The sequence below is a fragment of the Nannospalax galili genome, unplaced genomic scaffold, assembly GCF_000622305.1.
Source record: "Nannospalax galili isolate Female #2095 unplaced genomic scaffold, S.galili_v1.0 scaffold660, whole genome shotgun sequence".
In the NCBI taxonomy this organism is placed as follows: domain Eukaryota; kingdom Metazoa; phylum Chordata; class Mammalia; order Rodentia; family Spalacidae; genus Nannospalax; species Nannospalax galili.
In genome coordinates this window covers 2,952,374-2,965,173 of record NW_008349073.1, presented here as the reverse complement: position 1 = coordinate 2,965,173, position 12,800 = coordinate 2,952,374, and the positions used below count along the sequence as shown (strand labels likewise).

Below are 12,800 nucleotides of genomic sequence, written 5' to 3'. Positions count from 1 at the left end.
CATGCAAAGACTCTGTCTCAAACAAACAATTTCAACAACTAAAAAACTAATCTCACAGAAGTCAGAGTGAAACAGTGGTTATCATAGACTGGGGAGAGGGGCAAAAAGAGATGGGGAGAGGGGCAAAAGAGATAAGGCAAGCAATCAATGAGCACTGGTATGAAATTCTGCTGGGAATGTAAACTCATGCAACCACTATGGAAAATCCTGTGCTATACACAAAAGGGTGATTATAAGTGAGGATGATGTACTACTGCACATAGCAGAATGTTAAGATTCTGAGTGTTTTCATCATGAAGAAATGACAAATATTTGAGGAGGTATGTTTAACCTAAGATGGTAGATAACATACAGATCTGAAAACAATGCAAGGTGCCTTCTAACATGTACAAATTTTGTTTTATGTATCAGTTTAAAATGTCCAATTAAAAATATTAATAGAAAAAGAAATGGGGATGGTGGCACACACCTATAATTCCAGCACTTGGGAAGTAAAGGCAGGAGGATCAGGAGTGCCAGGTTATCCTTAGATACATAACAAGTCCAAGGCCAGCTACATGAAACCCCTTCTACAAAAGACAAAAGCAAAGATTTTAAAAAGGTCACACAAAATAGGACATAACTTAAACTTGGATGGATATATTAATATTACTAATTATAATACTAATGGCAATATCATTTTGCTTATTTAAAATTTAAAAAAAAAATTCTGGTCTTTTTGAGATAGGGTCTCTCTGTAGCCCAGCTGGCCTGGAACTCACTATGTAGACCAGGCTGAAAAAAATTATTAATCAGAAACAAAACTGCTTCTTGTCCTGGATGCTGTCTTCTTAGAAGTTCAAAGCATAGCAAGGTTAAGGCCAGAATGACAGAGAAGGACCATTAGAGGGAGGGAGGAGAGACAGAACATATGGGACATCAAAGTGGAGGAATACTGGGAAGAAAAAGGTCTAAACAGGAAGAGGAGTTGGATAGACAAGGAAGGGGGCAGGGATAACCAAAATTCAAAACTAAGTAAGGACATATAAAAAAGCTACATGGAAACCTACCATTTTATAAATTTATTAAAATATGTAATTTTTAAAAAAGAGTTTGAATGGAGGCACCCTCCCATGGATGGATAATGCTCCTCCCAGAAGCCATGGTTATTAAATGAAAACCTCAGTACCAGGTATAAGGCATCTTTCCACAAGTTCCCAGTACTAGAAGGTGCTGCTGGAAGAGAAAACTCATCAACAATCATACCTGTGAGACAATAATGACGTGCCAGGCAAGATATGCCCTCCAGTGTGATCGAGGCATGACTGCTATGGGAGTAACCAAGCACTTTAGATTTGAGGACTGCTCCACGGGAAGGAATTCATGCCAGGTCCTGTAAACCTCCTCAAGAACCTGTAAGGCGAATCACAGGCCCCAGGGGAAACCTACAGCTTTGTATTGTTTTGTCCAATGGTCATATTGTCTGCCTTCTAAATACTCATGTTCATACCCATTTATTACTCCCGAGCCCAGACATCATCGAGAAGCTTCTTATTGCAGCAGGTGGCTGTTAATGCAGAAGCCCCAACTGGCCACCAAAGTATTCAAGCAAGAAACTCTATTAAACTCAGTGGGTAACACACAAAAAGAAAACATGAAAGGAGAAAGGGACTTGTTAAGAAGGACTCCAAGGGGAGAGAGATGGGAATAGATGGGGGTTTGGAGAGTGAAAATGACTAGAATTCATTACATAAATATATGAAACTCTCACACAACTTTTCAAAATTTTAAACACATCAATTACTAGTTCTGGAAAAGCAACTGTAACTATATATTTTTCTATCCTGCCCAGAACCACCTAGAAATAACAGCAATCACAAGATAGCCTACATTTACAGTGAGTAAGGTAAGGAAATGAAGGAAGTCTATTATTAGCTTGATGTCCTAGGATAATTTTCCAGGACACCATCAATCCTGAATTTAAGGATAATGAAGCATTTTTAAACAGCTTACTTCTAGAGTTTGAAGTGGTAATTATGGAAATATAAAGCCTACCCACTAAATCAATTAGAAAGCTTTTTCCATTGTGGCTGCCCACACACACATACATACACAATTTCAAGCTAATAAATTTGTGTTCTAACTGAGGCAGTTAAAGCACTGAGGTATTCCTCCCTGGAGTCAAACTCATGGATTAACATAATGGAATATGGATTCAAGTACACAGATCAATACAATGAAATACATCCAGCCCTTTCATTCACCATTTTACATTCATACTCTACTTGGGTCCAGATGTATAGATACCATTAAGAAATACAGATCAGGTTTAATGATTATTATTATTGCATTGAAAGACATGACTTTTGTTCCATTTAAGTCTGTCTGCTCATATAGATAATAAGGTTACCTGGCCTCCCATCCAAAACACTGTTAATCTGCATCCTCAAACCTTCACAAAACAGACCTGTGTAACAAAATAACAAAAAGATACACATCGGATCAATTAGTGGCCAATCACTGATTTTTCAGGTCAAAAGGTCTTTATAACCAGGAAGAGCATATTGAAAGAAAAGAATGGGGCAACTGATACTGTTTTGACCCAAATTTTCCCAGAGTTATCTTTCTTTAAAGAGTAAAATTAATCTGCTGCCAAGATCCACAGGGCAGAAAGTATTTCAGCCGAACTTCCACCACTTTTTCCTGCAAGGATCACAACCATCTTTTGGAATCCTATGCAGCAAATCTCCTTTCCTGCACTGAAAAAGCAAAAACAGCTGAGAACAAATCTCAGCAGGCACTCCTTGTATCCCAGAAGAATCAGAACTTACAGTTCGAATGCTTCTCTGTAAGAAGCTAGGATTTCATTTAATAAAAATTCAACTCTAAGGGAAAGATAGTAAAGTCATCCACTCACAATCTCAGGCCACCTTAGGCAGCTAGGTTAAGCAAGAGAGGTTTATTTTTAATCCTGTCCTGGCCCAAATCTGATCACTTAAGAAATCTCTAAGATCACAGTGGTGCCGAAGACCCTCTCTAGGATGGCAACAAGTGGTAGGCTGCTTCCCTAGAACCAAAGTTCCTAGTTCCAGGATGAACTCACCATTCCACAGCCCTCTGGACTAGTGGGTAACTGGACAACCTGACACTATTTCCAACTTTATGGTCTCCTTCCAGTTTGGCTTGATGTCCCCAGAGAATTGGGGCAAAAGTGGACCAGACTCAGACTGAGATGAGATGGAATAAATACACAGTCATTGTGCATATTCAGAACTTAGATGTACTCCTCTGGGAGTCACATTTAGTCCCAGCTCTGGGCTAGGAGCATAATATTAAAATATCTTATTTTTAGAGATTCTCACCACTTCCTTAGCTTTTGTACCTCTCAGTCCCAACTCTCTCCACATACACACCACCAGAAGATGCTGTCCCAACACTTGCAGCATCCCTAGAATCCAAGGATAAAGTAGCATTAATGGCACTTGGCAGAAAATCCCATCCCACTTTGAACTGCTCTGAACTCAACATAGTGAAGAAATAAATGAGAATGTAAGAGAAGCAGCAGAAATCAGAGCTTGCCCTTCCCGCATAAAAGAGGCACAGAGATTTCAGAAGTCAGTGAAAAGGTATCATCTCTTGCCAGAAGGCCACCAGCTCCCACCACTTGGGAGCCTCATTATCACTTTTTTCTCCTCAGGACTGAAGTGTAAGATAGTCAGTATAGCTGTGAGTGTCTGCTGGCGACCGAGGCTGTCTGGCAAGGTCAGGAAGCGGTAGATAATGTTTTTGAGATACTCCAGGTTGGCTCCCTCCCTACTCTGGTCCCTGATGTTCTTTTCGATGTGGCTCTGCAGGACTCCAACTTCCTCACGATGCCGCTCCCCCTCCTCCAGCAGTTTTTCTTGCAGCTGATGGGCCTCTACCTCCAGCCTGTGTTTCTGCTTCCTCAAGGATGTGATCTCCACTTCCTTGCGGGCCAACTGCTCAGCATACAGAAAGAAAGTGGGTTCGCTGGCTGCAGCAAGCTGCAGTGCTTGGGTTAGGCTATCTGAGGAAGATGGGTCAATAGGGTCCCCTGGACCTCCACCACCCATGCCACCCACGGGGCTTCTGTGTCCTGGCAGCCCAGAGGACAAGGCCACAGAACGCAGTTGCTCCAGCTCCAAGTCCTTCTCCGCAAGCACAGCCAGGGCCCGGTCTCGCTGCTTGTGCAGCTCCTCCTCTAGTTTCAGTGTGCGGTCCCGGAAGTCCACCTGGCTGCGCTCCAGTTCCTGCCGGTGGAGGTGCTGCAGCCGGGCAAGCTCTTGCTTCCAGTCCTCAGCCTCCTGCTGGTGCTGGCGCTCAAGCTCCTCACAGGATAGCCGCAAGGAGATGTACTTCTCCTTCAGCTCTGCAAGCTGTTCCTGCGCGGCCTCCAGCTCCTTGGCCAGGTTCCCATCCTTGGTATTCTTACTCTTGAGTACAACCTGGGCTCTCACCTTGTAGCGCTCAAACTCTTCCTTCAGCTGTTTCAGCTCCTGCTGGTAGTAGAGTGCAGTAGCCTTTTCCCCATCTGCAGCCTCAGAACTGTGCATTATCTCAGAGTCACAGAGCTTCTCCACATCCAGGGTCACCTGGCTTTTCCTAGCTGCCACCTGCAGCAGCCTCTTGAGCTTCTCCATCTTATCCTTCAAGACATTAACATCCAGACTGGACTCATCTCCATAACTGTCGAGAGGGGACCGGCTGGAGGCTGCAAGAGCCAGTGTCTTGTTCTCCAGGTCCAGCTGTAGGATGCGCTCCTTCAGCTTCTGGATGGCCAGCTGGTCCTTCTGCTTGGCTTTCTCATAGGTGCCCAGTAGTTCAGACACCTCAGATATTTGATTCTCTAGGGCTGCTACCCTTTGCTCTTCTATCTGAGAATGCTGGCGCAGCTGGTCCTCTGCAAGGGCTGTCTGTAAAACAAAGGAACATACAAAAATGCATCCAGAAAAGTCACAAAGCCCTATAGCCAACAGGGCTGGGAGTAGGGGTGGGGGGTAAGGGGGATGGGGGGGAGGCAAGGAAGCAAAAGGGTCATAAGATTGGGATGGCCTGGAAAGCTGGAACTGGGGATTTTTAATATGCAGTTCTCTGTGTATCTACTGTTTCTACTATAGTTTTCCATTTTCTACTGAGCATGAATATAAAGTATGTTCCTGTTAATCATGTGCTTCCCCAAATCCTATTAAGAAGTCAAGCAACATTCTTTTCACTTTCCAATATTCCTGGCAATACAAAAGCAAGTTGGATTTCTCTCTACTTTGAAAGGAGGCACTATAGAAACAGTAGTTTTCTAAAACAGGCAAACCTCAGCTGAGGGCAATGACAAGACAGTCTTCTGGGAATTGCCTCCCTCAGTCACTCTGCCTACTGGCACACACTTCTCAGTGGACACACTACCTTTCATTATACGGCTGTCATTACATTGCCTCACAGCACAATCAATAAGATGCCAACACCCACAGGCCTAGCCAGAGCTGGCTGGCTCAGACCCAGCCATACTGAGAAACTCCTCTTCCTGTTGGAAGGGCTCTGTACTGTAACACCACACAAAACAGGATTTCCCAGGACTCACCAACTGAATTTTTCAATATCAAACAGCAAAGTGCATGCTGGGAATGTGGCACAGAACTGTAATCCCAGCACTCAAGAAAGCTTGGGGTCAGCTCTGGCTATACCAAGACCCTGTCTAAAAAAAAAAAAAGCCAGCCTGGTGCCACATATTTTTAGTCCCAGCACTCAGGAGGCAGAGGCAGGCAGATCTCTGTAAGTTCTAGGCCAGCCAGGTAAGCCAGGATTACAGAATGTCTCAAAAATAAATACCTACCAAATGAAAAAAAAAACCTTAATATTTCCTACTTGAGTGTTAAGGAGATGAAGGCAGTTACCTTCCTCATTTCCTGTTGCAACTGGGCCTGGAAATGGCTTTTAAGACGGACAGCCTCTTCCTGAAGCTCCTGTAGCCGGGGATCCGGCCGGTTCTTCTCCTCTCGAATGGCCTGCAGCTCACCTTTCAGCTCCTCTACCTCACGGGTCAGCTGCTTGGTCTGCAATTCAAACCCTTCTATCTGATCAGCTGCATATGCTCGCCCTGCCAGGGCTTCTCTGGTCTCTTCTAACCGAAGCTCTACGTCCTGGCGCTGGGTCCTCTCCTCCTGCAACAGTTTCTGGAGCTCACGGAGCATCAAGGCATGGTCACTTTGCTCCTGTGCCCGATCATGCTGTTGTGTGATAAGTCGGGCTTTGGTTTCTGTTATCTGCTCCTGCAGCCCCTTCAATTCTCCCTCCAGACGGCCCCGCTCTTCCTCTGCCTTCTTATTGGCATCCTCCAAGTCCTGTTTCATCTTCTTCTTGTCAGCCAGGTAAGAGGCCTCCATACGGGACTTCTCTTGGGTGACTGTAGCCAAGGAGCTGGTCAAAGTAGCCAACTGAGTCTTCAGCTGATGTAATCTTTTGTCCATTTCACCACCCGCAGATGGCCCATCCCCACTGCTGCTGCTTACCCCACTCTCTGATCCACTGGCCTCTTCGGACTTTGGAGGTAATGGTCCACGGACCACTCTATCGTCTTCTACCCCAAACTCACCCTTGGTGCTGGTGAGACTGGCTGCAGTATCCAGGCTAGTGGCGGTCCCGGTGCTATCCTCGCTGTGTGTGGAGCATCGGTCATCCACTGAGTCAGGAAGGGTGAGACCTGGAGGCTGCACACCTGTGAGACCCACATCCGCCTCGTGGGATACAGACAGTACCTTGATGCTGGCCTCTAGGGCTTCCTTCTCTTTCAGCAGGCTTTTGTAAGCACGGACCACATCCTTGAGCCGTGCCTGGTACTGGAGAAGCTGCTTCTTCTGGGTCTCTATGGTCTCCAGCAGGTCCTTCTTGCTCGGGCCGCCCCCAAAATTCATTCCAAACTTCTCCATGGGGGTTCTGGAGTGGGCAGCTACTCCACGTCAGCGTTCCAGCAGCTGTTCAGAGAGCCGTAAAGGGGGATAGAAGCGAGGCAGAGAGGGCTGTCAGACCGCAGGCCGCACACTGGGTCCACCCAACGGTCCGGCACCGGACGCAGGACACGGGGTGGCCAGGCAGAAGCGCTGCGGGTCCAGGCCAAGGGTGGGGGCCAGTACCCCCTTGGGAGGCGGGGCGACGCTGATCGCCGCGGCTCTCCAGTGCTGGCCCAGCAGCTGCTCCGCCCTCGCCGCTCCGCTGGCCACCGCAACCCGGGCCCGCCCCTCCGCCCAGGTCTTAGGCAGCAGTGGGTTCCATAACGACTTCTTAACAACTGCGGCCAGTGCACAGTGACGCTTCCAGGTCGGCTGGAAGTGACGACATTATACGCCACAGACTCCGCCCCCAGCGGAGATGGGCAGGATTTCCTCAGTCCTGCTAAGAAGGCTCCCTGTTGAGGACCCAGACCCGCTCGTTGGGAAGAGCAAGCTGGCGAGAGTCCAGGGTTTAGTGGTAGTGAGCCGGGGTTTAGTGAAGAAGCCTAACTTTGCCCTCCGACTGCCACCAATGAGCGACAGAGGGCGACGTCGCCCTGTGTTTTCCCCAAACACCCAGAAGGATGCTCTACTATTTGGAGCAATGTCCAACATGTCCCTAAAAGACAACAGTTAAAACTTCTAATATACCAGGAAAACGCACCCAACACTTAGCACATAGCATAATAGTACCTTCCTTAGTTCTGCTTCTAAAGGGGTACTATATAGCCATGAAGTCCATCCTGGATGCCAGCATATGCCAGAGCGCCTCATAAAAGATTTTGCTATTTGATTTTTGCAAAATTCTGTTCAGAGGGTATCATTAAGCACATAAAGCATTACTTTACAGTTATGTGAACATACAGCACAGAGAAAAAACATGCCCAACGTCATATAGCTACTAAATTTAAGAATCCTATCTCGGTCTGCCTCTCAACATAAGTGCTATGCCAGCCTTTTCCCCCAAGGAGCCCACAATCCAGTGAGGCATCAGACATGCAAACAAGTAGATCCTGCTCTCACACTGGTCTAGTAGAAGTGGCATAGAAGAGGCAGGAGGCCTGGCTAGAGGAGACACAGAGGCTGTTAGAGAAAATACTTTGGGGTTTGAAGAATGAATGATGACTGCCCACCTAACTGCAGATATGGGACAGCAAGCATCAAGACCAGTGGAAAAGATTCTAAGATTCTAAGAACCTTTTGGGGTATCAGTGTCCCTGACTTTCCCAGAAAGCATTAAGAATCATTTCAAGCAGTAGTTTATGGGAGAGAGGTGACAACGGACACGCTGAAACAAACACATTAAAAGATTTTAATATCCAGCACTCGGGAGGCAGAGGCAGGCGGATCTCTGTGAGTTCGAGGCCAGCCTGGTCTACATAGTGAGTTCCAGGACAGCTGGGGCTACAGGGAGACCCTGTCTCAAAAAGACCAAAAAAAAAAAAAAAAGATTTAATATCAAGAAGAGGATACTATCAAGATTTGTGTGGGGCCTGCCACCAGGTCTAACAGACGTGAGTTTAATCAACCAGGACCCACATAATGGAAGAGAACTGACTCCCACTGGTTAACCACGCGCATCCACATACAAAATAAAAATGAAAACATTTTTATTGGCTTCTACACACGCATCCACACGCAAAATAAAAATAAAAACAAATGTTTTTTAAAACCTTGGAGATACCAAGGGGCCTGGAGGTCTGTGAGGAAGCTCTTTAAAACACAGAAAGAGACAGTAGTGAAATACAACAGTGAGGCAGAGACTGTTACTATATTAAAATTCTTCTTGGAAGGCCAAGGCCGTGGAAGCTCTGTGAGTTCGCGGCCAGCCTGGTAGAGGTCCAGGTCAGCCTGAGCTACACACCCGAGACCCTGTCTCAAAATCCAAAAGTCACCAAAACAAAGAGGATAAACTACATTGAGAATCTTTTCAATGAGCTCTTCGGTCTTGTCAAAGACCTTAGGAACGCAAGCCTATGACCGACGAGCAAAGCAAAAGTGCGCATGCACTCTAGCTGCGGGGCAGTCAGGCCTCCGTAGGCTTCAACCTTTCCGCTAGCGCGATGTGGGCGGAGCTGGGGGGGCCGGGCCCAGAGGGGGCGGGGCCACGTGACGTCGGGCGGGCCCTGACGCGCGGAGGCGGTGGCGGCGGCGGCACCTCCTCCTTCTGCTGTTGCGCCCCATCCCCCCGCGGCCGGCCGGTTCCAGCCCGCACCCCGCGTCCCTGCCCGCGCCCCCGCCCCGGGCCCCACCATGGGCCTCACGGTGTCCGCGTTGTTTTCGCGGATCTTCGGGAAGAAGCAGATGCGGATCCTCATGGGTGAGGCAGATCGAACGTGCGGCCCGACTGGGGGCACCGGCCGCGCCGCAGCCCTCCACCCCCGCATCCCTCCAGCCGAGCTCACCTGGCACCCTGACTCCCAGACCCCCACCCCCAAAGCCTCCCGGGCCTCGGCTATCAAGCAGGCCGGGATATGCAGTGTCGGCCCCGGGTCTGAATCCCGGAGCTGGGGCCTGGGTGGGGTGAAGCTTCCTCCGCCCCAGCCCGGCTGCTCAGAAGGGAGGATTCCGCCCTTGGAGACGACTTTTAAGAGGAGCGCGGCCTTGCTCCCGTGCCCCTCACCCTCCAAGCCCCTCTCGCCCCTTGCCCACTTAAGGTGCAGGAGTTGGCACCCACCACCCAGGCTGCCCTCCAGGCCCGGAAGGTAGAGAACAGCGCGCACCTGGAGGCGCTCCCGCTCTCCGCCCCCATCACCATCAACTGGCCGGCCTCTCCCTTTCCCTGGTCTCTAGGGGGCTCTCGCTCCCATCTCCATTCTGTGCCCCTCTCCGTTGCAGTTGGCTTGGATGCAGCCGGCAAGACAACCATCCTGTACAAACTGAAGTTGGGGGAGATTGTTACCACCATCCCCACCATAGGTGAGCCCGGGGACGAGGCAGGAGGTGGCAGGAGCGCCGCAGCGGGCCTTGGGACCAGTTGTGCCTAGGCCCTTATCAGGTGCTGACCCTGACACCAGATACAGCTACTTGAGAAGTGGGTCATGGTATCTCTGCCTGCCTGATGGTGCCAGAGGCGGGGAGGGTGAGCCTAGCCCCGCCCTATGTGTTGACCTCCGGTCGTTCAGGGTTCTATTTCCCCTGGCCTTGGTCATTACCTTCTGGTTTTGTGACCCTGTGGGATCTGAGTAGTTTTAATGAGTTCTTTCAGAACTTCTTTTCTTTTTTCTCCCCTAATTCTCTGCAGGCTTCAATGTGGAAACAGTAGAATATAAGAACATCTGTTTCACAGTCTGGGATGTGGGAGGCCAGGACAAGATTCGGCCTCTGTGGCGGCACTACTTCCAGAACACTCAGGTGCAGTGGGGATGGAGTGTGGGGGGACTACCCCGGAAAAAGGTGTTAGGACCAGGACTGAGCTGTTGGCTAAGTCCAAGGCCCTCAGGCCATGAAGGCCCCACCCCCACCTGCTTTACTTACCTTTATTCATCCTTAAGGATTTCCCTTAGCCTTGTCTGAGACTTCACCACCTTGGACTTCTGGAATATAGGGTTCAGGGGTCACATAGCCTGATTTAGGTCTCAGCTACAGTTTTCCACATCTTTTAGTCTGCTTCCTTGGTCTCTTTTGCGGTGGTGTCTCTGCAGAGCCGTAATGGACGCTTACTAGATGACACTAGGTTACTAGGTTGACACGACTAAAGATGGGAGAAGAGCAAATAAGCCAGCTTAGAGCAGGACCCGGGTAGAAGTGATCCCTTCTTGTTCCTTTCTTCCTTCCCACCCAGGGTCTGATCTTTGTGGTGGACAGTAATGACCGAGAGCGGGTCCAGGAGTCTGCTGATGAACTCCAGAAAATGGTGAGTATCTAGATCCTGGGAACTAAGCCCTTGGCTTGGGGCTAGAGAGCTCTTTGTGGGAGTATGAAAGTCTAAACACCCTGTGGGTGGGGAGTAGTACAAGTCCTGTTTGGGACAGGATTGACCTTTTCCATTCTCATACCTTTACACCTGAGCCTCAAGAGTTGGGAGGGAAGGAGGGGATTGTATATGGTAAATAGAAACAGCAGCTCACATTCTTAACTATTTGGAAATTTTGTCATTTTTACTTAGGGCAGGTCCTCAGAAGGACTTCTCTGGAAGTAAAGTTTAGGTGGCCTTGAGCTCTTCTCTAACTGTCTTAGATATGCTGTCTTTTTCTTACAAAGAACCTGACAAGTAGAAAGAGGGATTCTTCAACAAAGCAGTCAGGAAGGTGCCTGGGGACCCCTTGGAACCACTGGTACCACCCTGTTTCCTCCCCTCTCAGTTGCAGGAGGATGAGCTGCGGGATGCAGTGCTGCTGGTGTTTGCCAACAAGCAGGACATGCCCAATGCCATGCCTGTGAGCGAGTTGACTGACAAGCTGGGGCTTCAGCACTTGCGCAGCCGCACGGTAAGGGTCTTGCCCTCTTTGTACTGGGCCTTCCCTTTCCTTGGGAGCCATGGCTGGGGCAGCTGTATAAATGCACCCCTTTTCTTCCCTACTGCTGATTTCTTTATCTTTCTCCCTGCAGTGGTATGTCCAGGCGACCTGTGCCACCCAAGGCACAGGCCTGTATGATGGGCTGGACTGGCTGTCCCATGAGCTATCAAAGCGCTAGCCAGCTAGGGGCAGGCCCCTGCTGCCCGGAAGCTCCCGCGTGCATCCCGGGATAACCAGACTCCCGGACTCCTCAGGCAGTGCCCTTCCCTCCCACTCTTCCTTCCTACAGACAGGCCTCTGCTCCTGCTCCTGCCTGCATGTTCTCTCTTGTCGTTGGAGCCTGGAGCCTTGCTCTCTGGGCACAGAAGGGTCCACTCTCCTGCCTGCTGGGACCTGTGGAAGGGCTTCCTGGCCAAGGCCCCCTCTCCCAGAGGAGGAGCAAGGATCTGGATTTCATTTTGTTTTGTTTTGTTTTCTGTTTTGGGTGTACCCTTGGGGCCAGGTTGGGAGGGAGAAAGTGAGGGCTCCGGGTGGTGCTATGATGTGGAACTGGATATTGAGTAATAAATTTGCTGTGGTTTGTACTTGGTGTTATTTGTAGCCTGGAAGTGGGAGGCTGGGCTATTGGGTATAAAAAGACATTATGGGAGAGGCTCAAAGCAGCTGAGCTGTAGGGCCAACACACTGACACATGAACCCTTTTTCTTACTCAGCTTCTCTCTCCTTAATTGTGGACTGGAAATCCAAAATCCCATTCCTTCCTAGACTCTAAGGAACGCTATTTTAGGGTGTCAGAACCTACCTTTATCATTCCACAAGCCACTGAGCTCCTCTCCCCATCTTTTAGCTAGCTACTTAGTTCTTCATAGGAGTCTTGCACACGAGGAAGAATGTACATTAAAAAAGATAGATCCCAAGACACACTTCAGAAAAGTGATTGATGAGGTCTAGTCTGAGTCCCAACAACATGCATCTTTAAATTATCTGAATGGTTCCAGCTCTGGTCAGGATCTATTAGCCTTATTTGGCAAAACACTGGTGGAGCCTGAGGGTCACAATCCCTTGTGAGGCACCACTGGAACTCTGCTGGGAAGACCCCATCTATGCCGAATGAGGGACACGGCTGTGAGTCATTCCCCAAGCAGGGTTGTCTGGCAGCTTCCTGGCAGATCCCAGCAAAGTTTTAAACAAGGCCCACTGTCACTACCATCATTCCTTTTGTTTATCTTCATTTCATGTTTTCAGTTTCTCCAGGTTCTGGTTGGGATTTCCTTGAGCTTTGTAGAAAGTGATGGAACAGAGACTGTTCGGAGAGGAGAGGCTGGTATCTTTACTGGCAGCTCTGGCTTTCTGTCTAGCC

At 49.0% G+C, this 12,800-nt stretch overlaps 2 protein-coding genes across 2 annotated transcripts; one reads left to right on the top strand and one right to left on the bottom strand.

The window, feature by feature from the left end:
• Positions 1 to 1,046: 1,046 nt before the first annotated feature.
• Positions 1,047 to 7,295, bottom strand: Gcc1 (GRIP and coiled-coil domain containing 1). Its single transcript, XM_008846400.3, has 2 exons — positions 5,889 to 7,295; positions 1,047 to 4,913 (listed from the first exon to the last, which is right to left on the bottom strand). The coding sequence occupies exons 1-2, from the start codon at positions 6,918 to 6,920 to the stop codon at positions 3,609 to 3,611; spliced, it is 2,337 nt and encodes a 778-aa protein (XP_008844622.1). The 5' UTR covers positions 6,921 to 7,295; the 3' UTR covers positions 1,047 to 3,608.
• Positions 7,296 to 9,128: 1,833 nt separating this feature from the next.
• On the top strand, positions 9,129 to 12,024 carry Arf5 (ADP ribosylation factor 5). The gene is made up of 6 exons (XM_008846399.2): positions 9,129 to 9,300; positions 9,819 to 9,899; positions 10,225 to 10,334; positions 10,765 to 10,836; positions 11,285 to 11,410; positions 11,532 to 12,024. The coding sequence occupies exons 1-6, from the start codon at positions 9,234 to 9,236 to the stop codon at positions 11,616 to 11,618; spliced, it is 543 nt and encodes a 180-aa protein (XP_008844621.1). The 5' UTR covers positions 9,129 to 9,233; the 3' UTR covers positions 11,619 to 12,024.
• Positions 12,025 to 12,800: the final 776 nt, after the last annotated feature.

Excerpts from the sequence above, each read along its gene's own strand:
- Gcc1 (XM_008846400.3), bottom strand. The coding sequence starts at position 6,920 with ATGGAGAAGTTTGGAATGAATTTTGGGGGCGGCCCGAGCAAGAAGGAC. Across the intron at positions 4,914-5,888 it reads TGCAACAGGAAATGAGGAAG|ACAGCCCTTGCAGAGGACCA; the intron begins GTAACTGCCTTC and ends TTTGTTTTACAG.
- Arf5 (XM_008846399.2), top strand. The coding sequence starts at position 9,234 with ATGGGCCTCACGGTGTCCGCGTTGTTTTCGCGGATCTTCGGGAAGAAG. Across the intron at positions 10,335-10,764 it reads ACTACTTCCAGAACACTCAG|GGTCTGATCTTTGTGGTGGA; the intron begins GTGCAGTGGGGA and ends CTTCCCACCCAG. Across the intron at positions 10,837-11,284 it reads CTGATGAACTCCAGAAAATG|TTGCAGGAGGATGAGCTGCG; the intron begins GTGAGTATCTAG and ends CTCCCCTCTCAG.